This window comes from Lucilia sericata, unplaced genomic scaffold (genome assembly GCF_015586225.1).
Source record: "Lucilia sericata isolate MDLA Ls3-8-SP2 unplaced genomic scaffold, ASM1558622v1 Contig000596F_arrow, whole genome shotgun sequence".
Taxonomy (NCBI): domain Eukaryota; kingdom Metazoa; phylum Arthropoda; class Insecta; order Diptera; family Calliphoridae; genus Lucilia; species Lucilia sericata.
The window spans coordinates 54,044-80,576 of NW_023994603.1; the positions used below are offsets into that span (position 1 = coordinate 54,044).

Below are 26,533 nucleotides of genomic sequence, written 5' to 3' on the forward strand. Positions count from 1 at the left end.
GACTAGACTATAGAGTAGACTATAGACTAGACTATAGAGTAGAACTATAGACTAGACTATAGACTAGACTATAGACTAGACTATAGAGTAGACTATAGACTAGACTATAGACTAGACTATAGACTAGACTATAGACTAGACTATAGACTAGACTATAGACTAGACTATAGACTAGACTATAGACTAGACTATAGACTAGACTATAGACTAGACTATAGAGTAGACTATAGACTAGACTATAGACTAGACTATAGAGTAGACTATAGACTAGACTATAGACTAGACTATAGACTAGACTAGAATATAGACTAGACTAGAATATAGACTAGACTATAGACTAGACTATAGACTAGACTATAGACTAGACTAGAATATAGACTAGACTATAGACTAGACTATAGACTAGACTATAGACTAGACTATAGACTAGACTATAGACTAGACTATAGACTAGACTATAGACTAGACTATAGACTAGACTACTATAGACTAGACTAGACTAGACTAGACTAGACTATAGACTAGACTATAGACTAGACTATAGACTAGACTATAGACTAGACTATAGACTAGACTATAGACTAGACTATAGACTAGACTATAGACTAGACTATAGACTAGACTATAGACTAGACTATAGACTAGACTATAGACTATACTATAGACTATAGACTAGACTATAGACTAGACTATAGACTAGACTATAGACTAGACTATAGACTTGAGTATAGACTAGACTATAGACTACTATGACTACTCTAGACTATAGACTAGTCTATAGACTAGACTATAGACTACACTATAGACTACACTCTGGCCTCCGGTAGGTTAGTGTTCTAGTCTGGAAGACCGGAGGTGGTGGGTTAGATTCCCACCTGAGGCACTGGTTATGGAGTTAATGTATATACATCCTCCTTTCAAACTAACTAAATAACTACACTATAGACTACACTATAGACTAGACTAGTATAGACTACACTACAGACTAGACTATGGAGAAAAAACAAATTGATATTCTTTGGATGTTCCTTTTTTGCTAGGTATGGTTATTATATCTTTTTATTTTGAAATACTTACTTTTCTACAGATTTTATTTAAATTCAAAGTTATGTATTTATATACTTGAATATTTGAATATTTTTATTTAATATCATGTCATTAGGTGTGTGTGTGTGTTTTTCTTTTCTATTTTTTCATTTTCTCATTATAAATAAAGTACAAAAATGTGTGTTGTGTGGTAAATACTAAAAAAAAGCAATAAGTTTTTTTCGTTTTTTAAGATTATTATTGGAAATTGTTTGTATATTAAATATTGGTCTTTAAAAATACTTTATTTTGTTAATTTACTTTTAACTTAATTTTAATTTTACTTTTATTTAAAAAAATTTAAAATTGGCCTTAATTTTTCTTAGGTAAAAAAAGTTATAAAAAGACTTTTTATATTAAACATTACGAGAAATTTATAATTTCTTTAAGTTTCGTGTTTTGATTTTTAGATTTTTTTATAAAAAAAAGTATTTCAAGTCTTGTAATTTTCTTGTTTATTTGTTATAAAATAGTAGTTATAGTAAAGTAATTATATAAATTAATAATTTGTTTTTTAGGTTTTGTGATGTTTTTTGTTTTTTTTTTTTTTAAATATAGTTAAGTTGTTTTTTGTTTTGTTAATATGTAAAAAAATACTCCCTAGACCTAGTTGTTTTTAAAACCTAGTTAGTTAAGCTATGGCTACAGTTTGGTGTATTATGGTTGTTGTTGCTAATGTTGTTGTTCGTTTAGAAAACACAATTCAAATTCAATTGGAAGGGTGTCAAATCTTTGGTTATGGCCAAAGTGGCACCATCATTTACCAATTTGTGTGTTAAAGCGGCTAAATTCTTAGCATCATCTATGCCCGAATGTTGTTTACCCTCAAACTGTAGACCCACATAGGTGAGGGCGTCGAGAAAATTAAGCGGTTTATACTTATACCATTCCCTGTATATGACACGCATATCAATCCATTGATTAAAATATGGTGGTTTCTTAATACGTTTCCGGCTGCATTCCTTATCCAAACATATGCCAAAATCCCAATCGGTCCAGGTGACAAAAGCACAATTGCCAATTTTATTATCTTTTGATACTTTGGGCAGCATTAGATGGCGAGCTCTTAACTCTTTGCGCAACCATTCCTGAAACATCATAAGGGCAGTCTGCAGTGGTATGCCATTATCGACAGTTTTCTGTGTTATGCCAGTGAGTTCAGTGCAAAATGCACTCAATTTGGGTGATTCAATGGGCATGATGTATTTATGAAATTCTGCTTCGATTTTGCCGGTCTTTAGATTAACCAAAACAGCGGGAAATTCTGGAAAACAAAATGAAATTTATGTAAAATTGAAACACTTTTTAATTAAAGTTTTTCTTTTACCTATAATTTCAGATTCACGCCATTTCGGGGGAGCTTTATTTTCCCAGCAAGTGGCTTCAAAATCTACTGCTATAACATATTCATAAGATTGTAAAGATAATTTTGATTTACTGGATTTTGTGGAAGTATTATTATTTTGTGGTTGTCCACCATCTACATAAATGGTGTCGATAAGACCAAGTTGTCTGAAAGTAAAAAAGCATAAAAAGAAAAAATTTAATTATATTAGACAATATGGTCTAAAAGTAATAAGAATAAAAAGAAAAAAAAAAACAGAAACTGGGTTTAAGTAACTGTTAAAACATGTTATTAAATTATAGCTTAATTTGGCATAATTTCTATAGACAAACTATGACATTTATTGCCCCAAATTCTGTCCACAAAATATGCCAATATGTAAAGACAAAATAGGTTAAATTTTGGCTTGATTTCTATAAAAAATGTAGCAAATTTTGCCTATAAAAATAAGACTAAATTTAGTTTAGTTTCAACTACTAAAGACTATATAACAAAAATTTTCCCCAAAAACAACCATATTAACCTCTTTCTTTAAGTTTGTTTTCCATAACACACTACCATGGGTTTATCGCGTAATACAAAACCATTAGTTTCCTCTAAAGCTTCAGCTATTAAAGGCTTTATAATATCCATTTCCTGGCCCTGAAAAGTAACAAAAGCTTGTCCCTTCATACGACCATGTTGCATAACTTTTATATCTAAACTGAGAGCCTCAGTCTTAAGATAACGTTGATAGATTAATCTTAAATCATCAGTGGTTACATCTTTGTGTAAATTTTTAATATAAAGCTTATTGCTGGCTGATCCTTTTTGATAATTCTTGTAAATGGGTAGTTTTTCAAGTTCTTCCAGAGAAAGTTTTTGTGTATTTAAATTCGAGGATAGTGATACTAAGGATTTGGAGGTTTCCTTTTTATTGGGCTTCAATTGCAACTCTATTTTGTTGCTGGTGGTTAAGTTATGCTCTGTTGTCTCAAATATTTCCTTAATAGATAAATTAGTTTTTGCTGGTTTTTTGTGCGTTTCTTTATTTAACTTTTGTGTAGAGAGCAACATTTGTCGGGCCTTCTTTTTATATTGTTCTGGTTGATTGGTTAGTTTTCTTTTTAGTTGTTGTGTAGGTTTAGGTTTTGGTTTATATTCTTCTTCTTCTGCGGATTCCAATTCACTTTCAATTTCTTCTTGTAGAGATAAAGTTTGTTTTTCCTGTATTTGTACTTCATCTGTTTGGGTTTGTGCCTCCTTTGGTACCCCAGGTGGGGTAAATTTATAATTTCTTTTATTAAAAGGTGGCTCCAAATTCATACGATTCATTAGATGTAAAGCTTGTGTATAGAAACGTTTATTACTTAGCAAAGATATACAAATGTTATCTAAAATATCCTTATTTATAGGAGGATATGTGTATTTCAAATAGGGAGCAGGAGGCTGATTAAAACCCAATTCTTCTTCTACAGCATATAACTTTTGTACGTACTTGTTAAGTTGTTGTTCTTTATTTAAAGCCTTTGTTCCTGACGTGTCTTCCAATTGGGTCTGTATACTTTTATTGCTTTTTCTTATAGAAGTTTTGTTGGGTTTTTGCACTATGCTGTTGTTGTTAGGTTTGTCTTTACAAAATATTGCTATATTACAACAATTGCCATTAAATTCCAATTCTTTAAGAGCACTTAAAGCCTGTTCTGCTTCATTTTTTTCTTGAAAAGTTATCAAAGCACGTTTGCGTCCAAATGGTTTAACTTCTCTTGCCGGCAATTTTAATTTGTCTAAAAGTCCTGTTAAATCATCTATTTGTTTTGGTATATTTTTAAATATCAAGGTGGTGGATTCTTTAGAATCTTTTTTATCCATTTTTGTTTAAAAAATTTAATTTATTCTGTAGAAATTTAAGAAATTTTTAAAAATTTTCTAACTTTGTATTAAAAAACCTCAAAGTAAATAACAAAACACAACAGCTGCCACTATGATGAGAGGTTATAGCAAAAACAAAAATAAAGAGAAGTAAATAAATAACACAGTTGCAAATTTTAGTACTAAATCAATAAATTATGGTACTTTTTCTTAACAACGCTTGATATAGTTAAAGAATTTTTTTTCAACAAATAGAAATTAAGCTGTAATTTCAAAACGACTGGACCGATTTTGATAAAATTTTGTAAAATGATAGAAAACATATAGCTAATCTTAAAATTATAAAAAAATACTCCATATTATTGCCAACATTTCAAGCCGAATTAAAAAGAAAACTACAAAATAAAATTTACGCAATACAAAAACAAAAAGTAGAATATTGAGCTAATTTTTATATTTTCTAATAAAATATTAAAAGAATTTAAACATTTTTTATAAAAAATTCATTTATTTTAAAATTGTTGTTTTAAAAACAATTTTCTTTATGAAATACCCCCTTTATATCTAAAGAATTTTCGTATATCTGTAAATAATTGCTATAAACAAAGAATTAACAAAAACAAAGTTTATTTATTTTAGTTAAACATTTCCAGGTTCTTTCTTTCTTTCTTTTTTTTAACAAATTTTGCACATTTTCAAGTTTAGTAAATATTTTATTTCAAAATGTTTATTTTTAAATGTTAATTTAAAAAAACAAGTTTATTAACATTTCTCCCAACAGTTTGTGTTAAAACATTTGCAAAATACAATTTCATTCATTAGAATTTCTTATTAAAAAAGTCATAATTTTTTAGCATTTGATTTTTTTTAACTGAAAATTCATGGTCAAATGCTGCTGTTAATGATCACGTACACCCATAATCGTGTCGTTATTATTTATGTATGAATGCATAATGAAGTGATATCTTATTTCCTTTGTTAGTCTGAGAAAAACAATAAGTTTTATAAATATTTAAATTGAATCGTTTTATAAAAGTAATCATTTTAACTACGCCCTATTCTAATCAATATTTGGCCAAGTTTCTATAGACGAAATATGACAAATATTGAACTGATTTATAAAGACAAAATATGCCAAATTTTGACTCAATTTCTATTTTTAAGGACCTATTTTTAGTCTATAGTCTAGTCTAATCTATACCTTAGTCTATAGTCTAGTCAAGACTATAGTCTAGTCTATAGTCAAGACTATAGTCTAGTCTATAGTCAGGACTATAGTCAGGACTATAGTCAGGACTATAGTCAGGACTATAGTCTAGTCTATAGTCTAGCCTATAGTCTAGTCTATAGTCTAGTCTATAGTCTAGCCTGTAGTCTAGCCTATAGTCTAGCCTATAATCTAGTCTACAGTCTAGCCTATAGTCTAGCCTATAGTCTTGTTTATAGTCTAGTCTATAGTCTAGTGTATAGTCTAGCTTATGTTCTAGTCTATAGTCTAGCCTATAGTCTAGTCTATAGTCTAGTCTATAGTCTAGTCTATAGTCTAGCCTATAGTCTAGCCTATAGTCTTGTCTATAGTCTAGTCTATAGCCTAGTCTATAGTCTAGTCTATAGCCTAGTCTATAGTCTAGTCTATAGCCTAGTCTATAGTCTAGTCTATAGCCTAGTCTATAGTCTAGTCTAGTCTATAGCCTAGTCTATAGCCTAGCCTATAGTCTAGTCTATAGTCTAGCCTATGTTCTAGTCTATAGTCTAGCCTATAGTGTAGTCTATAGTCTAGTCTAGTCTATAGACTAGCCTATGGTCCAGTCTATAGTCTACCATATAGTCTAGTATATAGTCTAGTATATAGTCTAACATATAGTCTAGTCTATAGTCTAGTCTATAGTCTAGTCTATAGTCTAGTCTATAGTCTAGTCTATAGTCTAGTCTATAGTCTAGTCTATAGTCTAGTCTATAGTCTAGTCTATAGTCTAGTCTATAGTTTAGTCTATAGTCTAGTCTATAGTCTAGTCTATAGTCTAGTCTATAGTCTAGTCTATAGTCTAGTCTATAGTCTAGTCTATAGTCTAGTCTATAGTCTAGTCTATAGTCTAGTCTATAGTCTAGTCTATAGTCTAGTCTATAGTCTAGTCTATAGTCTAGTCTATAGTCTAGTCTATAGTCTAGTCTATAGTCTAGTCTATAGTCTAGTCTATAGTCTAGTCTATAGTCTAGTCTATAGTCTAGTCTATAGTCTAGTCTATAGTCTAGTCTAAAGTCTAGTCTATAGTCTAATCTATAGCCTAGTCTATAGTCAGGACTATAGTCTATAGTCAGGACTATAGTCTAGTCTATAGTCAGGACTATAGTCTAGTCTATATTCAGGACTATAGTCTAGTCTATAGCCAGGACTATAGTCTAGTCTATAGTCAGGACTATAGTCTAGTCTATAGTCAGGACTATAGTCTAGTCTATAGTCAGGACTATAGTCTAGTCTATAGTCAGGACTATAGTCTAGTCTATAGTCAGGACTATAGTCTAGTCTATAGTCAGGACTATAGTCTAGCATATAGTCTAGTTTATAGTCTAGTTTATAGTCTAGTTTATAGTCTAGCCTAGTCTATAGTCTGAGGTAACATTTTACCAGTAATTGTCATATTACGTCTTTATCATTTCTTTAGAAAACCGCCCCACTGTGCGCTTTTTCTTAATAAAAATATAAAAACTAATTGCAAATAATTATAGTTTATTTATTTCATGTTAATTTTTCATGATTTAATACTAGATGATATCAGTTTTTTGTTGTTTTTTATTAGACTAAAAAATAATTAATTATTATTTTAACTTTTGCAAACTGAGGTAATACTACTTCAGGTTTTTAGCAAATAGAGAAAAGACCCTTTAAGAGGGACCCTTTAGTTTGAATTAATTCTGTAAACTAAAAGCTTATATGTGTAATATTTAAAAGGTTTCACTGTTTTTTTTCATAGATTTACAACTAAATAGCTGACTAACCAATAAACACGTAAAATATTAGATTTTGAGACTAAAGTCATTCATTCAGTCTGTTTTATATTATTTTTTGCAATTCTTAAGAAACAAAAACAAAACTATATTTAAAAATACTACCTGTAGATATTCCGTCTAAAGGTAGTGAATGAGTAATTGGGTTTGTAAATTTGTTAGACGTGCCCCCAATCACATCGCAACAACAGTTGTCTCTTAACATTATTACTATTGATTCTTTAAGCACAAAGGAACGAATATAAAATAAACCTACTCTTTCTCCTACGCTTTAATCATAAAAACAACAAGTGCATAAATGAATGAAATTACAAAAATAACAACAAGAAAAGCTTAAAGTCAATGGACTCATTTTGCACTTGTTTATTTATTTTTTTGTGGGTTTATTTTTCTTTTGTAAATATTATTTTCAATTCTGTGTTTTGTTTGTGGTTTGTCGAGTGTAGTTTTGTATGTGTATAGCAAACATATCAAAGAAATTATGAAAATCAACTTGTCATTTTATACGGCAACAACAAATACAGCAAGAACAAACAAAAACAAACATTAAACTAATCATATAAATGACACGAGACCAAAAGCAAGTGAACCATTTACACTGGACACTTTTATGTTAGTTTGTATGTCGTTGTGTAATTTTGCATTATTGACAGAGTCTCTTTGCAAGACTGTTTAAAAGGGGATTCAAAATTAATGTTACATATTTTAAGGTGTTTTTAAAAGTCTATCTGTAGTAAAAATTTAAGTCTAGTCTATAGTTTAGAGTCTAGTATAGAGTCTAGTCTATAGTCTAGTCTATTATCTAGTATAGAGTCTAGTCTGTAGTCTAGTCTATAGTCTAGTATAGAGTCTAGTATAGAGTCTAGTCTATAGTCTAGTCTATGGTATAGTTTATAGTCTAGTCAATAGCCAAGTCTATAGTCTATTTTATAGCATAGTCTATAGTCTAGTCTATAGTCTAGTCTAGTCTATAGTTTAGTCTATAGTCTAGTCTATAGTCTAGTCTATAGTCTAGTCTATAGTCTAGTCTATTGTCTAGTCTATAGTCTAGTCTATAGCCTAGTCTATAGTCTAGTCTATAGTCTAGTCTAGTCTATAGTCTTGTCTATGGTCTAGTCTATAGTCTAGTCTATAGTCTAGTCTATAGTCTAGTCTATAGTCTAGTCTATAGTCTAGTCTATAGTCTAGTCTATAGTGTAGTCTATAGTCTAGTCTATAGTCTAGTCTATAGTCTAGTCTATAGTATAGTCTATAGTCTAGTCTATAGTCTAGTCTATAGTCTAGTCTATAGTCTAGTCTATAGTCTAGTCTATAGCCTAGTCTAGTCTATAGCCTAGTCTATAGTCTAGCCTATAGTCTTGTCTATAGTCTTGTCTATAGTCTAGTCTATAGCCTAGTCTATAGTCTAGTCTATAGCCTAGTCTATAGTCTAGTCTATAGCCTAGTCTATAGTCTAGTCTATAGCCTAGTCTATAGTCTAGTCTAGTCTATAGCCTAGTCTATAGCCTAGCCTATAGTCTAGTCTATAGTCTAGCCTATGTTCTAGTCTATAGTCTAGCCTATAGTGTAGTCTATAGTCTAGTCTAGTCTATAGACTAGCCTATGGTCCAGTCTATAGTCTACCATATAGTCTAGTATATAGTCTAGTATATAGTCTAACATATAGTCTAGTCTATAGTCTAGTCTATAGTCTAGTCTATAGTAGTCTAGTCTATAGTCTAGTCTATAGTCTAGTCTATAGTCTAGTCTATAGTCTAGTCTATAGTCTAGTCTATAGTCTAGTCTATAGTCTAGTCTATAGTCTAGTCTATAGTCTAGTCTATAGTCTAGTCTATACTCTAGTCTATAGTCTAGTCTATAGTCTAGTCTAGTCTAGTCTATAGTCTAGTCTATAGTCTAGTCTATAGTCTAGTCTATAGTCTAGTCTATAGTCTAGTCTATAGTCTAGTCTATAGTCTAGTCTATAGTCTAGTCTATAGTCTAGTCTATAGTCTAGTCTATAGTCTAGTCTATAGTCTAGTCTATAGTCTAGTCTATAGTCTAGTCTATAGTCTAGTCTATAGTCTAGTCTATAGTCTAGTCTATAGTCTAGTCTATAGTCTAGTCTATAGTCTAGTCTATAGTCTAGTCTATAGTCTAGTCTATAGTCTAGTCTATAGTCTAGTCTATAGTCTAGTCTATAGTCTAGTCTATAGTCTAGTCTATAGTCTAGTCTATAGTCTAGTCTATAGTCTAGTCTATAGTAGTCTATAGTCTAGTCTATAGTCTAGTCTATAGTCTAGTCTATAGTCTAGTCTTAATCTAGTCTATAGTCTAGTCTATAGTCTAGTCTATACTCTAGTCTATAGTCTAGTCTATAGTCTAGTCTATAGTCTAGTCTATAGTCTAGTCTATAGTCTAGTCTATAGTCTAGTCTATACTCTAGTCTATAGTCTAGTCTTTCGTCTATTCTATAGTCTAGTCTTTCGTCTATTCTATACTCTAGTCTTTCGTCTAGTCCATAGGCTAGTCTTTTTCAAATACACGCCCCTGTTGCCTCTTTTACAAATAGCGACTGCAGTTTTGTATAAAAAAAGAATTATTGTCATTATTTATGTTAAACTGAGAATGAACAATTTATATAGTTTGCATTTTTACTTAGTTACACTTCCTTAACGGAAATAATTTAATTAAATAAACATTTGTTGCAAATTGCGTGTCTTTATGTAGGAGTAAGTAGAAGAGAAAATCAATGAACTTAAACAAAACCCAAAAACAACTGTTTTTATTTAGTTCTTGTTAATATTTAATGCATTACAACCGATTATAATTTATAGGAAAATTAAGTTTATAGAAATTTAATTCTTACAGAATCAGAAGGGATTTGCTAGAATGTATATTAAATAAATTGTATTGTTTTGGAATTTACTTCGAATTATTTAAGCGATTAAATTGATTTGCCGACTTATTAGGAAATCTAAACAAAATTATTAATTTATAGGGTTTTTATTAAAACTTAGTAGAGATTTTTAATTTAAAGAGTCATTAAGTAAATTTCACAAAAATTTAATTGTCAACACTAATTTACCGTTAAAAGCCACCACCTAACAGTGCTGCCAATAATTTTTGGCAAGCTGCTTATATTTCAAGTAAACAAATGTTGCAAAACATTATGTTGTGCAACATTTACTACATAAAACATAGGTTAATTTTAACTCAATTTTCTTTAAATCGTATATCAAAATTCTACGTTAATATTACTTTACGAATTATTTGTCTGCCTGGTAATAATGACTATTTATTTTTAGTAAATTTAAACAATTAAAACGTGTCAGTGTTTCTTCTTTCAATAATGTAATAGATGATAAATATAATTTTTTTTCAATTTCTAAATATAAACGCTTATTACCGGTTAAACTTGCCAATAACCAATAACCTGTTACACGATCAATAATATTTTTCCTACCCAGACACTGGCAGACAGCCGGGTAAATAAACTACAATGTAATTAAAATAATACAAAGTAACATAAATGAATGTTTTTTTTATTAATTGCAAAATTTTAACGAAAAAATTTTGTTACAAATGATTTTTTATAGAATTATATACTGGACTGTAGACTAGACTATATACTAGACTATAGGCTATAATACAGGCTAGGCTATGGAACAGACTATAGACTAAACTATAGAGTAGACTTTAGACTGGACTATAGATTGTACTTTAGACTATAGTATAGTCCAGACTATAGTATAGTCCAGACTATACTACAGTCCAGACTATACTACAGTCCAGACTGTAGTGTAGATTATAGACTGTAAATTATACTATAGATTAGACTATAGCCTGGACTATAGACCAGACTATAGACTAGACTAAAGACTAGTCTACAGACTATACTTGAATATAGACTAGACTATAGAGAAGACTAAAGAGTAGAATAAATATTTGATTATATAATAGACTATAGACTGTAGATTAGACTAAAGACTGGAATATAGATTAGCCTATAGACTAGACTATAGTGTAAATTATAGATCGTAGATTAAATTATAGACTAGACTATAGACTAGACTATAGGCTAGTCTATAGACTAGACTATAGACGAGACTATAGACGAGACTATAGACGAGACTATAGACTAGACTATAGACTAGACTATAGACTAGACTATAGTGTAAATTATAAATCGTAGATTAAATTATAGACTAGACTATAGACTAGAATATAGACTAGACTATAGACGAGACTATAGACTAGACTATAGACTAGACTATAGACTAGACTATAGACTAGACTATAGACGAGACTATAGACTAGACTATAGACTAGACTATAGACTAGACTATAAACGAGACTATAGACTAGACTATAGACTAGACTATAAACGAGACTATAGACTAGACTATAGACTAGACTATAGACTAGACTATAGACTAGACTATAGACTAGACTATAGACTAGACTATAGACGAGACTATAGACTAGACTATAGACTAGACTATAGACGAGACTATAGACTAGACTATAGACTAGACTATAGACTAGACTATAGACTAGACTATAGACGAGACTATAGACTAGACTATAGACTAGACTATAGACTAGACTATAAACGAGACTATAGACTAGACTATAGACTAGACTATAAACGAGACTATAGACTAGACTATAGACTAGACTATAGACTAGACTATAGACTAGACTATAGACGAGACTATAGACTAGACTATAGACTAGACTATAGACTAGACTATAGACTAGGCTATAGACTAGACTATAGACTAGACTATAGACTAGACTATAGACTAGACTATAGACTAGGCTATAGACTAGACAATAGACTAGACTATACACTAGACTATAGACGAGACTATAGACTAGACTATAGACTATATATAGAGGCTATAGACTAGACTATACACTAGACTATAGACGAGACTATAGACTAGACTATAGACTAGACTATAGACTAGACTATAGACGAGACTATACACTAGACTATAGACTAGACTATAGACTAGACTATAGACTAGACTATAGACTAGACTATAGACTAGACTATAGACTAGACTATAGACTGGACTATAGATGAGACTGTAGACTAGACTATAGACTAGACTACAGACTAGACTATAGACTAGACTATAGTCTAGTCTATAGACTAGACTATAGACTAGACTATAGACTAGACTATAGACTAGACTATACTAGACTAGACTAGACTATAGACTAGACTATAGACTAGACTATAGACTAGACTATAGACTAGACTATAGACTAGACTATAGACTAGACTATAGACTAGACTATAGACTAGACTATAGACTAGACTATAGACTAGACTATAGACTAGACTATAGACTAGACTATAGACTAGACTATAGACTAGACTATAGACTAGACTATAGACTAGACTATAGACTAGACTATAGACTAGACTATAGACTAGACTATAGACTAGACTATAGACTAGACTATAGACTAGACTATAGACTAGACTATAGACTAGACTATAGACTAGACTATAGACTAGACTATAGACTAGACTATAGACTAGACTATAGACTAGACTATAGACTAGACTATAGACTAGACTATAGACTAGACTATAGACTAGACTATAGACTAGACTATAGACTAGACTATAGACTAGACTATAGACTAGACTATAGACTAGACTATAGACTAGACTATAGACTAGACTATAGACTAGACTATAGACTAGACTATAGACTAGACTATAGACTAGACTATAGACTAGACTATAGACTAGACTATAGACTAGACTATAGACTAGACTATAGACTAGACTATAGACTAGACTATAGACTAGACTATAGACTAGACTATAGACTAGACTATAGACTAGACTATAGACTAGACTATAGACTAGACTATAGACTAGACTATAGACTAGACTATAGACTAGACTATAGACTAGACTATAGACTAGACTATAGACTAGACTATAGACTATATACTAGACTATAGACTAGACTATAGACTAGACTATAGACTAGACTATAGACTAGGCTATAGACTAGACTATAGACTAGGCTATAGACTAGACTATAGACTAGACTAGACTATAGACTAGACTATAGACTAGACTATAGACTAGACTATAGACAAGACTATAGACTAGACTATAGACTAGACTATAGACTAGACTATAGACTAGACTATACACTAGACTATAGACTGAATCATAGACAAGTCTATAGACATGAGCCATAAAATGTGTAATAAATAATAAACCGGTTTAGTTTATTTTTAGTTTTTTCAGATTTAAATTTATAATCAGAAAAATTAATTTATTTATTACCTTAAGTACTTGTCTCTAAACATTGAAATGTATTTGATTTTATTATAAACAAATAAAGTAATAAAAAAGTCATTATCAAAACAAAATAAAGAATTGCAAACAAGAATGACTATTAATTAGGGTGATCGATTATTCGACATTTTCCAAAAACCGGTTTTCGAATAGTTCGAATAGTTGACATTTCAAAAAAACCGGTTGATATTTTTCAAATTCAGAAAAAACCGGTTAACCGGTTTTTCATAATAAATAAAAAATATATGTTAATTTAAAGAAATTAATGTTTATGTTTAAATTTGATTAATAAAACATGGCCCGAAATAATTTTTAACAGTTTAACAGATTATAACTTCAGATCTAGTCGTCTGATTTACATTATTTCTTTAATATAAAAAAAAAAATTAGGAAAAAAGTGGACACTTCTGTTAAACATAAGGTACTATGTAATCCTAGCTTATTCTAAAGCCCTTTTAGGAAATTTTCATAGGCATTCCAACACTTCCATAATATTTCAGCGTTAAATTAATTATTGTAGTTGGAATATAATCTTAAGATTAATAAAATTTTATTAAACAGTTATCAATTTTACAAATACATTTTTTTAATTAATTAGGAAAATCAAAAAAGTTTAACCAATGGTGCATTAGAAAAATATATCCTAGTTCCTGGACTCGAATATTTTTAAAATTTAAACGGGCTGTATTATTTACTTCAAAATTTCATTTAAATAATCTTTGAATACAAAGTAAATAAAAGTATTCGAAACCGGTTTTTAAAAAGTGAAAAAACCGGGTTATTCGATATTCGAAAAATCAACATTTAGAAAAAACCGACACTGGTAAAGCAGAAAAAACCGGTTTTAAAACCGGTTGAAAAATCGAGTCGATCACCCTACTATTAATACAAATAATTCAATTTAGTTGATAATAAAATCAAATCTAAAGGCTAAAAAAGAATTTATGGTCAAAAAAAAAAAAAAAATTAAATTCTAGTATTAAAACAAAAGCGAGAGTAAAATTTTATAAAGAATATAATAAATTTTGATTATTTAGCTAGAAAATAAATAAATAAAACAGTTTTAAAAGGAAATATTATTTCCTTTCCTTAGAGATTAAAAAAAAAATTTCATTGAATTAATTTGTTGCTTTAGGTTAATGGGAATATTGAATTATTATTGAACTCAAAATCACGTGATTAAAAAGTTATTTATTTTTTTAATTGAAATTTTTCTAAAAATATCGTGAACATAACTCAACTGTTCAAATAAGTTGTAATAAACATTTATCTACCAAAAATAATATGGTAGATAATATTTTTTTTAATAATTTGTTTTTATTATTTAAATTTTGAACAAATACTTTTTGTTTATTAACTGTTTGCTAGCTACTACGCAATATTTAATGAAAATAACAAGTTTATTTTTGGTTTATTTTTTTAAGATAAAACGTCATTGCAAGAGATCTCGATTATTTGTTTAATAATTTTGTTTGTAATTGTAAAATGCGTCATGGTTTCTATCAAAAAATAGAAGAAAAAACTCTAAGGAAATCTAATTTTAATTAAGTTTTAGATAAACAACGTTTATTGAAAATGCTTATAAAACATTTCATTGTTTATAAACAATTTGCTAGATATAAGTGTAAAAATAAATTTGTTTAAAATACAATTCAAATTTATAATTGAATTTTGAAAAAAAAAAAAAAAAAAATGTATAAAAAATTTGCAAAAATTAAATTAGTCTAAACACAAATAGCTGGGATGTAAACAATTTTGAAATAATATTTAAGTTTTTCCAAACGTTGGCAACAGAAATCTAAAAAAAACTGTTACACAACAGATTTTCTAACGCAAAAACTGTTATACACTGATTAGACTTCAGACTAGACTACAGTCTAAACTATAGACTAGAGTAAAGACTAGACTATAGTCTAGACTATAGACTAGAGTATAGACTAGACTATAGTCTAGACTAAAGACTAGACTATAGTCTATATACTAGACTATATACTGTACAATAGACTAGACTATAGAGTATACTATAGACTAGACTATAGTCTAGACTATAGACTAGACTAGACTATGGACTAGACTATAGAGTATAATATGGAGTAGACTATAGACTAGAGTATAGACTAGACTATAGTCTAGATTATAGACTAGAGTATAGACTAGAGTATAGACTAGACTATAGTCTAAACTATAGACTAGAGTAAAGACTAGACTATAGTCTAGACTATAGACTAGAGTATAGACTAGACTATAGTCTATACTAAAGACTAGACTATAGTCTAGACTAAAGACTAGACTATAGTCTATATACTAGACTATATACTATACAATAGACTAGACTATAGAGTATACTATAGACTAGACTATAGTCTAGACTATAGACTAGACTAGACTATATACTAGACAATAGACTAGACTATGGACTAGACTATAGAGTATAATATGGAGTAGACTATAGACTAGAGAATATAGACTAGACTATAGTCTAGGCTATAGACTAGAGTATAGACTAGACTATAGTCTAGACTAGAGTATAGCCTAGGCTATAGTCTAGACTACAGACTAGAGTCTACACTGTAGAGTATAGACTAGACTATAGACTAGAGTATAGACTACACTATAGTCTAGACTATAGACTAGGCTATAGACTAGACTATAGACTAGACTATATACTAGACAATAGACTAGACTATGGACTAGACTATAGAGTATAATATGGAGTAGACTATAGACTAGAGTATAGACTAGACTATAGTCTAGAATATAGACTAGAGTATAGACTAGACTATAGTCTAGACTATAGACTAGACTATAGTCTAGACTATAGACTAGAGTATAGCCTAGGCTATAGTCTAGACTATAGACTAGAGTATAGACTAGACTATAGTCTAGACTATAGACTAGAGTATAGTCTAGACTATAGACTAGAGTATAGACTACACTGTAGTCTAGACTATAGACTAGGCTATAGACTAGACTATAGACTAGACTATATACTAGACAAGAGACTAGACTATAGAGTATAATATGGAGTAGACTATAGACTAGACTATAGTCTAGACTAGAGTATAGACTAGACTATAGTCTAGACTATAGACTAGACTATAGACTAGACTAGACTATAGACTAGACTATAGACTAGACTATAGACTAGACTATAGTCTAGACTATAGACTAGAGTATAGTCTAGACTATAGACTAGAGTATAGACTAGACTATAGTCTAGACTATAGACTAGAGTATAGACTAGACTATAGTCTAGACTATAGACTAGAGTATAGACTAGACTATAGTCTAGAGTATAGACTAGACTATAGTCTAGACTATAGACTATAGTCTAGACTATAGACTAGAGTATAAACTAGACTATAGACTAGACTATAGACTAGACGATAAACTAGACTATAGACTAGACGATAGACTAGACTTGATTGTAGACTGGATTGGACTGTAGGATATTCTACAGTCATATATGTAGTGTATTCCTAGGTTCGGCCAAAGATTTTTAGTTTATTTTATAATCTAGCCTATGGATTTATATATAATCGTCGTTTATAGTCGTCTAATTTATTTCTTTTTTATCGTTTATATATCATAAGTAATTCCAAGTAGAAAACTTTACTCAATATATCATATTTATTGATGGAATGTACCAACAACTGAAACTATATAAATTTTCTTTGAAATATATTTTTTTTTCCAATTATTATTTCAATTTGCGTTTTTTGTTATACATTTGTTGCGTTGTGTTGTTGCTGTTGTTGTTGTTTTATTTTTCATTTGTTATTTCCATCAGAGATCAGTACAGTACATATATTTTTTTCCAATTAACCGCTTTAAAGCAGTTTTCGCCAGTTTTATCCGCGTTTAAAGAACCCTCTGGGAGGAGACGAAATACAAAACCAAACAACCAACCAACGAACAAACACACAAATGCCAAATGCTACATTACAAATGGAAATAATAAAAACAAATTTTATGTCATTTTAACTGATAGTAGCAACAACAAATATGGAATATTAATTTGTTGATATTGAAGGTTTTCTACACATCTAAATAGAATAGAGATATTACAAATAATAACAACAACAATAATTAAATAAAAATTTACTTATATTGTTGTAATAGCTGAGAAGCATTAAGCATAAAAAAAGTCAAAATATTTTAAATATTTCAATAGATATTGTGTATAACAGTTTATTAAATAGGAAACTTGGTGTATAACAGTTTTTATAGAGACTAGACTATAGACTAGACTATAGACTAGACTAGACTATAGACAAGACTCGACTATAGACTAGACTCGACTATAGACTAGACTCGACTATAGACTAGACTCGACTATAGACTAGACTCGACTATAGACTAGACTCGACTATAGACTAGACTCGACTATAGACTAGACTCGACTATAGACTAGACTCGACTATAGACTAGACTCGACTATAGACTAGGACTCTAGACTTAGACTATAACAGACTATAGACTAGACTATAGACTAGACTATAGACTAGACTATAGACTAGACTATAGACTAGACTATAGACTAGACTATAGACTAGACTATAGACTAGACTATAGACTAGACTATAGACTAGACTATAGACTAGACTATAGACTAACTATAGACTAGACTATAGACTAGACTATAGACTAGACTATAGACTAGACTATAGACTAGACTATAGACTAGACTATAGACTAGACCTATAGACTAGACTATAGACTAGACTATAGACTATAGACTAGACTATAGACTATAGACTTAGACTATAGACTAGACTATAGACTAACTATAGACTAACTATAGACTAGACTATAGACTAGACTATAGACTAGACTATAGACTAGACAGACTATAGACTAGACTATAGACAGACTAAGACTAAGACTAGACTAATACTAGACTATAGACTAGACTATAGACTAGACTATAGACTAGATAGACTAGACTATAGACTAGACTATAGACTAGACTATAGACTAGACTAGACTATAGACTAGCTATAGACTAGACTATAGACGAGACTATAGACTAGACTATAGACTAGACTATAGACTAGACTATAGACTAGACTATAGACTAACTATAGACTAGACATAGACTAGACTATAGACTAGACTATAGACTGACTATAGAATAGACTATAGACTAGACTATAGACTAGACTATAGACAGACTATGACTATACTATAGACTAGACATAGGACTAGACTATAGACGAGACTATAGACTAGACTATAGACTAGACTATAGACTAGACTATAGACTAGACTATAGACTAGACTATAGACTAGACTATAGACTAGACTTAGACTAGACTATAGACTAGACTATAGCCTAGACTATAGACTAGACTATAGACTAGACTATAGACTAGACTATAGACTAGACTATACTAGAACTATAGACTAGCTATAGACTAGACATAGACTAGACTATAGACTAGACTATAGACTAGACTATAGACTAGACTATAGACTAGACTATAGACTAGACTATAGACTAGACTATAGATCTAGACTATAGACTAGACTATAGACTAGACTATAGACTAGACTATAGACTAGACTATAGACTAGACTAGACTAGACTATAGACTAGACTATAGACTAGACTATAGACTAGACTATAGACTAGACTATAGACTAGACTATAGACTAGACTATAGACTAGACTATAGACTAGACTATAGACTAGACTATAGACTAGACTATAGACTAGACTATAGACTAGACTATAGACTAGACTATAGACTAGACTATAGACTAGACATAGACTAGACTATAGACTAGACTATAGACTAGACTATAGACTAGACTATAGACTAGACTATAGACTAGACTATAGACTAGACTATAGACTAGACTATAGTCTATACTATAGACTAGACTATAGACTAGACTATAGACTAGACTAGACTAGACTATAGACTAGACTATAGACTAGACTATAGACTAGACTATAGAGACTAGACTAGACTATAGACTAGACTATAGACTAGACTATAGACTAGACTATAGACTAGACTATAGACTAGACTATAGACTAGACTATAGACTAGACTATAGACTAGACTATAGACTAGACTATAGACTAGACTTAGACTAGACTATAGACTAGACTATAGACTAGACTATAGACTAGACTATAGACTAGACTATAGACTAGACTATAGACTAGACTATAGACTAGACTATAGACTAGACTGTAGACTAGACTATAGACTAGACTATAGACTAGACTGTAGAGCATTCTTATCCATATCCCCCCTAAAATAATACCTTTGAACTTTCTCTGGGAATTTCAAATCATATGACTGGCATTATCATAATTTTTTGCTAAAATTTCTTAATAAAATAATTAAAATTAATCACAATAATGTTGATTGTTTAAAAATTCATTGATTTTTATGAATCGATATTTAACATTTGTTTATCATATCAATCAATTCAGTTATAAACAAATTACTTAAATCATTGTATTTTATTATAAAGCAATTTTTTGATTTTACATTTCATTAGCACCTTATCTTAGACAAAAAAAAGATTTTGAATAAATTTTAGAAGTTTTTTTCATGTGATTGATAAAATTTTATTTTTTTTAGAAACACCTTAACTTGAAAGGTGTTAATGTGTTAATAGTTTTAATAATTTTTTGCTACTATAAATAGATATTAAAATAGAAAATATTTTAAATATTTTCCAAAAATTTCCATTGAGAAAATTAGATTCTAAATTGAATTAGTGTTGTTTTAGGAATTTTAAAATAAAGTTTAAAGTAAAGTATAGTCTTGAGAAAAACTGGTTCCATAGATTAACTAAACAGTTCGTTAAACCTAGTTTATGTATGCATAAGCATAAGTACGACAATTGTGCGCATTAAATTTTAAATATGTTTCTGCCTTTAACTTCTCCACTCCCCTGCAACACAATTTATTATCTGCTCTTTTTAAAATTACACGCAATTTTTTATTATTATTTTCTATTTTAAGATTTATTTATACACATTTAATCTAGTAGCATTTTATTTAATTTTTTTTTCATACTTTTTACAGACATTTTGCAATTATGTTTTTCCCGTTTCACTTTTTTCCATGTTCAGTTTCCATTTTTTTTTTTCACTGTTATCTATCCTCTGACTGTTTAAAAACTTTGTTAAAGTTGTTTTTCCCGTTTTATATTTATTTATATTTCTATATTGTTATTAAAGTTAAATTACATTTATTCGGATCTGGTGTGTGCAGTTTTATTGCACTTCGCCCGCTTAACAGGGCGGGTGTTGGTTTCGGTTGCTGTTTGGTTTTTATTTTTCTGCTGCTTTCAATTATTATTAATTGAAGTTTCTTTATCAGTTATGGCGAGTTGAGTTATATTTTTTGCTGGTGTTGTTGGTTGCTATAGTAGTTTATCATTATTAAAGTCACCGGGAATTACTTAAGCCAGAGTTATTTTTAGATATTTTTGTTTTGCTAACAACAAAAGGAAAATGATCCCATTGAGTAAATTATTATAATTTGTATAGGAATCTTCTGTATAACAGTTTTCTTTTGTATGTAAAATATTGTCTAGTCTATAGTCTAGTCTACAATCAAGTTATGGAATTCCCTTTTACCCCCTGGCCTGGTCTATAGTCTAGTCTATAGTCTAGTCTATAGTCTAGTCTATAGTCTAGTCTATAGTCTAGTCTATAGTCTAGTCTATAGTCTAGTCTATAGTCTAGTCTATAGTCTAGTCTATAGTCTAGTCTATAGTCTAGTCTATAGTCTAGTCTATAGTCTAGTCTATAGTCTAGTCTATAGTCTAGTCTATAGTCTAGTCTATAGTCTAGTCTATAGTCTAGTCTATAGTCTAGTCTATAGTCTAGTCTATAGTCTAGTCTATAGTCTAGTCTATAGTCTAGTCTATAATATATAGTCTAGTCTAGTCTAGTCTATAGTCTAGTCTATAGTCTAGTCTATAGTCTAGTCTATAGTCTAGTCTATAGTCTAGTCTATAGTCTAGTCTATAGTCTAGTCTATAGTCTAGTCTATAGTCTAGTCTATAGTCTAGTCTATAGTCTAGTCTATAGTCTAGTCTATAGTCTAGTCTATAGTCTAGTCTATAGTCTAGTCTATAGTCTAGTCTATAGTCTAGTCTATAGTCTAGTCTATAGTCTAGTCTATAGTCTAGTCTATAGTCTAGTCTATAGTCTAGTCTATAGTCTAGTTCTATAGTCTAGTCTATAGTCTAGTCTATAGTCTAGTCTATAGTCTAGTCTATAGTCTAGTCTATAGTCCAGTCTATAGTCTAGTCTATAGTCTAGTCTATAGTCTAGTCTATAGTCTAGTCTATAGTCTAGTCTAGTCTAGTCTATAGTCTAGTCTATAGTCTAGTCTATAGTCTAGTCTATAGTCTAGTCTATAGTCTAGTCTATAGTCTAGTCTATAGTCTAGTCTGTAGTCTAGTCTATAGTCTAGTCTATAGTGTAAGTTATAGTCTAGTTTATAATATAGATAGTTTATTCTATAGGTTTGTTTTAGTATTATCCATATTCTAGCTTAAGCTCTAGTCAAGGGATTTTCCTTATTTCCCCTCTAGACCAGGCCAGGGGGTAAAAGGGAAATTCCAAATAGACTAGACTATAGACTAGACCATAGAGTAGACTATAGTCTAGTCTATAGTCTAGTCTAGTCTATAGTCTAGTCTATAGTCTAGTCTATAGTCTAGTCTATAGTCTAGTCTATAGTCTAGTCTATAGTCTAGTCTATAGTCTAGTCTATAGTCTAGTCTATAGTCTAGTCTATAGTCTAGTCTATAGTCTAGTCTATAGTCTAGTCTATAGTCTAGTCTATAGTCTAGTCTATAGTCTAGTCTATAGTCTAGTCTATAGTCTAGTCTATAGTCTAGTCTATAGTCTAGTCTATAGTCTAGTCTATAGTCTAGTCTATAGTCTAGTCTATAGTCTAGTCTATAGTCTAGTCTATAGTCTAGTCTATAGACTAGTCTGCAGTCTAGTTTATAATCTAGTCTATAGTCTAGTCTATGGTCTAGTCTATAGTTTAGTCTGTAGTCTAGTCTATAGTCTAGTATGTAGTTTAGTCTATAGTTTAGTCTAATGTCTATAGTCTAAAGTCTAGTATATAGTCTAGTACATGGTTTAGTATATAATCAAGTCTATAGTCTAGATTATATATTTCAATTCTTTAATTAAAATACTTTCCTTTATTATTTATGTCTTAACATAAGTTATCTCCAACATAAATATTAATGGTTGCCAAGCATTTATTATAAAACATAACCAGTAGTCTTTCCTTTTTCCTTCCCATCCAACCCCCTGTGAACTATTCAGCTCTCGTTATGTTTACTTATAAATATCTAGTATTTGTTTTTGTATCATTATTTCTTGTGCATACAAAAGTACTTTCGCTCTCTTCTCTGCATTTTGTTGATATTTATTTACATTATCTATTACACCAACAGCAAAAACAACAACAAATACTAAAGTACTCAGTAATAACAGCAATCGTAAAAATAATGACAAAAACAATAATAAAAACCAATAACATTTGATGTCATTGTACTTTTACGGCGAGTATTATAGATGCGAATTGTGAGACTAAATTGTTTATTTTCTTTTTAAAAATTTTTTTATTATTATTTTTTTCATTGTTTTTGCGTAAACAAAACTTAAATTGAAATAAAACGCAACAAGTTTGTATAAGAAAAAGAAAATTAATAATTAAATAAAAAAACTTAATTTAAATTTTCGAAAATACAAGAAAATAAAAGTGAAAAAAAAAAACTGTTGCAATTGAATTTATAAAAAAAAATGCAAAAGAAATTTGGAAAATATCAAATTTATAAAGTTTTGTTTTAAAAAACTAAAAGTATTTAATTTTTCATTTAAAATAACTTCCCCAACACCCTCGTATCATTATGAATTTTATAAGAAGTGCCTCTAATTAAAATCTTTTTTGAAGTATTTGTTTTATCAGCAACTACTACTGATGTTTATAATTAGCAAAATTAATTTATTTTTAGCTTTTTAAACAAACTGTTTAAATATTTAGTTTAATTTATAAATATGAAAATTGATAACACTAGGTCATGGGATTTATGGAGAAAGTAATAAAAATATCATGTGAATTTTAAAAATAACTTAATCCGTTCCATACGTAGTAAAACATATTTAAAATTAGATTAATTTTATAGGCATTATTCATAAAATTATGATGCGCACATTAACGCAATAAAACTTTAATAAATTTTAAAAAATCTTGTTAAGTATTGCTTGTAGGAATTTATCGCTAGAGGGGAAATAAGGAAAACCCCTTGACTAGAGCTTAAGCTAGAATATGGATAATACTTAAACAAACCTATAGAATAAACTATATATATTATAGACTAGACTATAACTTACACTATAGACTAGACTATAGACTAGACTATAGACTAGACTATAGATTAGACTATAGACTAGACTATAGACTAGACTATAGACTAGACTATAGACTAGACTATAGACTAGACTATAGACTAGACTATAGACTAGACTATAGACTAGACTATAGACTAGACTATAGACTAGACTATAGACTAGACTATAGACTAGACTATAGACTAGACTATACTAGACTATAGACTAGACTATAGACTAGACTATAGACTAGACTATAGACTAGACTATAGACTAGACTATAGACTAGACTATAGACTAGACTATAGACTAGACTATAGACTAGACTATAGACTAGACTATAGACTAGACTATAAACTAGACTTAAATATAGAGTACACTATAGACTAGACTGTAGACTATAGCTAGACTAGATTATACTATATACCATACTATACTTATCTAGACTAACTCCAAAAATTTAAATTTTCACAAAAATTCTAATATTTGTTAAAATTCAACTTTTACGCAAAATTTCGCATTTTTACAAAAATTTTAATTTTTTTAAATAATTTTTCACAAAAAAAATCGTTTTTAAATAATTTACTATTTTAAAATTACACAACTTTATCTATTTCAAAATGTATCCCAATTTTGGGTGCTAAATAATTAAAATAATGCCTAAAATAGTCAATTGTTTTAAATGGGATTATTTATATGGGAAGCTCCTTAAAAATATCTTTCATTTGATATCCATATTGCCTATAATCCCTTTATTCTTTTAAGGAAATATTTAAAAATCTGCAAAAAAGGACTTTTCAGTTTGAAAATCCTTTCAATATTTTGTTTACAGTGGTTTTCTTTAGACATGTTCTTTAAGTAATTACAAATACAGCGAAAGGAAGCGAAAATTATAACAACAAAAAGTGACAGCTTTCCTTAAAAATTTTGTTTATTTAAATGTTGACGCAACATGATGTTTACTTTGCATTATTTTTTCTATCTTCGTTTTCTTCTGCATCTAACATAAATGTTATTGTCATTGCAGTTGTGATAACAACAACAACAATGTTATTATTTTAATGTAAATAAAGTTGTCTGCAATGACATGTAAATATTTGTTATTTTTCTTGTTGTTATTGTTGTTCTTACTCACCTTGCCAGTCTTGTTAAAGCCATTTTTGTTTTTTCTTTCTTATTTTAGCAGCTATTTCTTTAATAATTATTAAATTAAATACTTGTTTATTGTTGTTTAAAAATAAATTATTTATTTTTATTTAATTAAAAAACAAAAACAAACTAAAAGGCAGTGTTTGCTTGTTAAATTTTTAATTTTTAAGTTAAACTCTATTATTAAATTTGTTGCTCTTTGTGTTTGTTTGTTTATTTTCTTTTACATTTTATTTGTTTCTTATTTTTAAGGTAAAATTTCTTCTTTTTAATTTGTTTATGAAACAGTTGTTGTTGCCTTTGTTTTTTTAAATTTGTCATAGATTTTATTAGAAGATAATTCTTTTTGTTGTTGTTTTAAGATTTCTTTGTTTTTCGCACAAAACAACTGGAAGCGTCAGTCAGACCATATATTTAACTTCTGTTTTTATTGTATAAATCACTAAATAAACAAAAGAAAACTTTAAAACTCAATAGTTATTTTAACATTACAGAAAAATAAGTAAAAAAATACAAAGTAAATGTTAGAAATTGGTCGATAACTTTCCGCCGCGTTTCGAAATTAAAAGACAAAATTGCACAAAGTTTCTGAGTAGACTGGCGTTTTTCAAGCGTTTTGCTATTTACAGTTTGTTTTTGTTGTTTTTGCTTTAGCTTAATGCCGGCCAGAGATGGTTAATTTAGTGCTATTGACAAATAAAAGTACACAATTTTTTCCCCTTAATGGTGAAATTAAATAAGAAGTAAAGTATTATAAGTAAATCTAGTTCAGTTCTAGTTCAGTTCTAGGTCAGTTCTAGTTCAGTTCTAGTTCAGTTCTAGTTCAGTTCTAGTTCAGTTCTAGTTCAGTTCTAGTTCAATTCTAGTTCAGTTCTAGTTCTAGTTCAGTTCTAGTTCAGTTCTAGTTCTAGTTCTAGTTCTAGTTCAGTTCTAGTTCAGTTCTAGTTCAGTTCTAGTTCAGTTCTAGTTCAGTTCTAGTTCAGTTCTAGTTCAGTTCTAGTTCAGTTCTAGTTCAGTTCTAGTTCAGTTCTAGTTCAGTTCTAGTTCAGTTCTAGTTCAGTTCTAGTTCAGTTCTAGTTCAGTTCTAGTTCAGTTCTAGTTCAGTTCTAGTTCAGTTCTAGTTCAGTTCTAGTTCAGTTCTAGTTCAGTTCTAGTTCAGTTCTAGTTCAGTTCTAGTTCAGTTCTAGTTCAGTTCTAGTTCAGTTCTAGTTCAGTTCTAGTTCAGTTCTAGTTCAGTTCTAGTTCAGTTCTAGTTCAGTTCTAGTTCAGTTCTAGTTCAGTTCTAGTTCAGTTCTAGTTCAGTTCTAGTTCAGTTCTAGTTTCAGTTCTAGTTCAGTTCTAGTTCAGTTCTAGTTCAGTTCTAGTTCAGTTCTAGTTCAGTTCT

The 26,533-nt window shown here is 29.6% G+C and overlaps 1 protein-coding gene across 3 annotated transcripts; it reads right to left on the minus strand.

Moving 5' to 3' along the window:
- Positions 1-1,615: 1,615 nt before the first annotated feature.
- LOC119606509 (ERI1 exoribonuclease 2-like) lies at positions 1,616-25,758 on the minus strand. Of its 3 annotated transcripts, none has more exons than XM_037960043.1 (3): positions 25,136-25,758; positions 2,414-2,598; positions 1,616-2,350 (listed from the first exon to the last, which is right to left on the minus strand). In XM_037960043.1, exons 1-3 carry the CDS (start codon positions 25,156-25,158, stop codon positions 1,776-1,778), a joined length of 783 nt encoding a protein of 260 aa, XP_037815971.1. In that variant the 5' UTR covers positions 25,159-25,758; the 3' UTR covers positions 1,616-1,775. The 3 variants fall into 3 exon arrangements, 2 of the variants coding, with proteins under 2 accessions (XP_037815971.1, XP_037815970.1); XM_037960042.1 differs by lacking the exon at positions 25,136-25,758 and adding an exon at positions 3,909-4,340; XR_005231651.1 differs by lacking the exon at positions 25,136-25,758 and adding an exon at positions 2,955-4,379 and having other exon boundaries at positions 2,248-2,350.
- Positions 25,759-26,533: the final 775 nt, after the last annotated feature.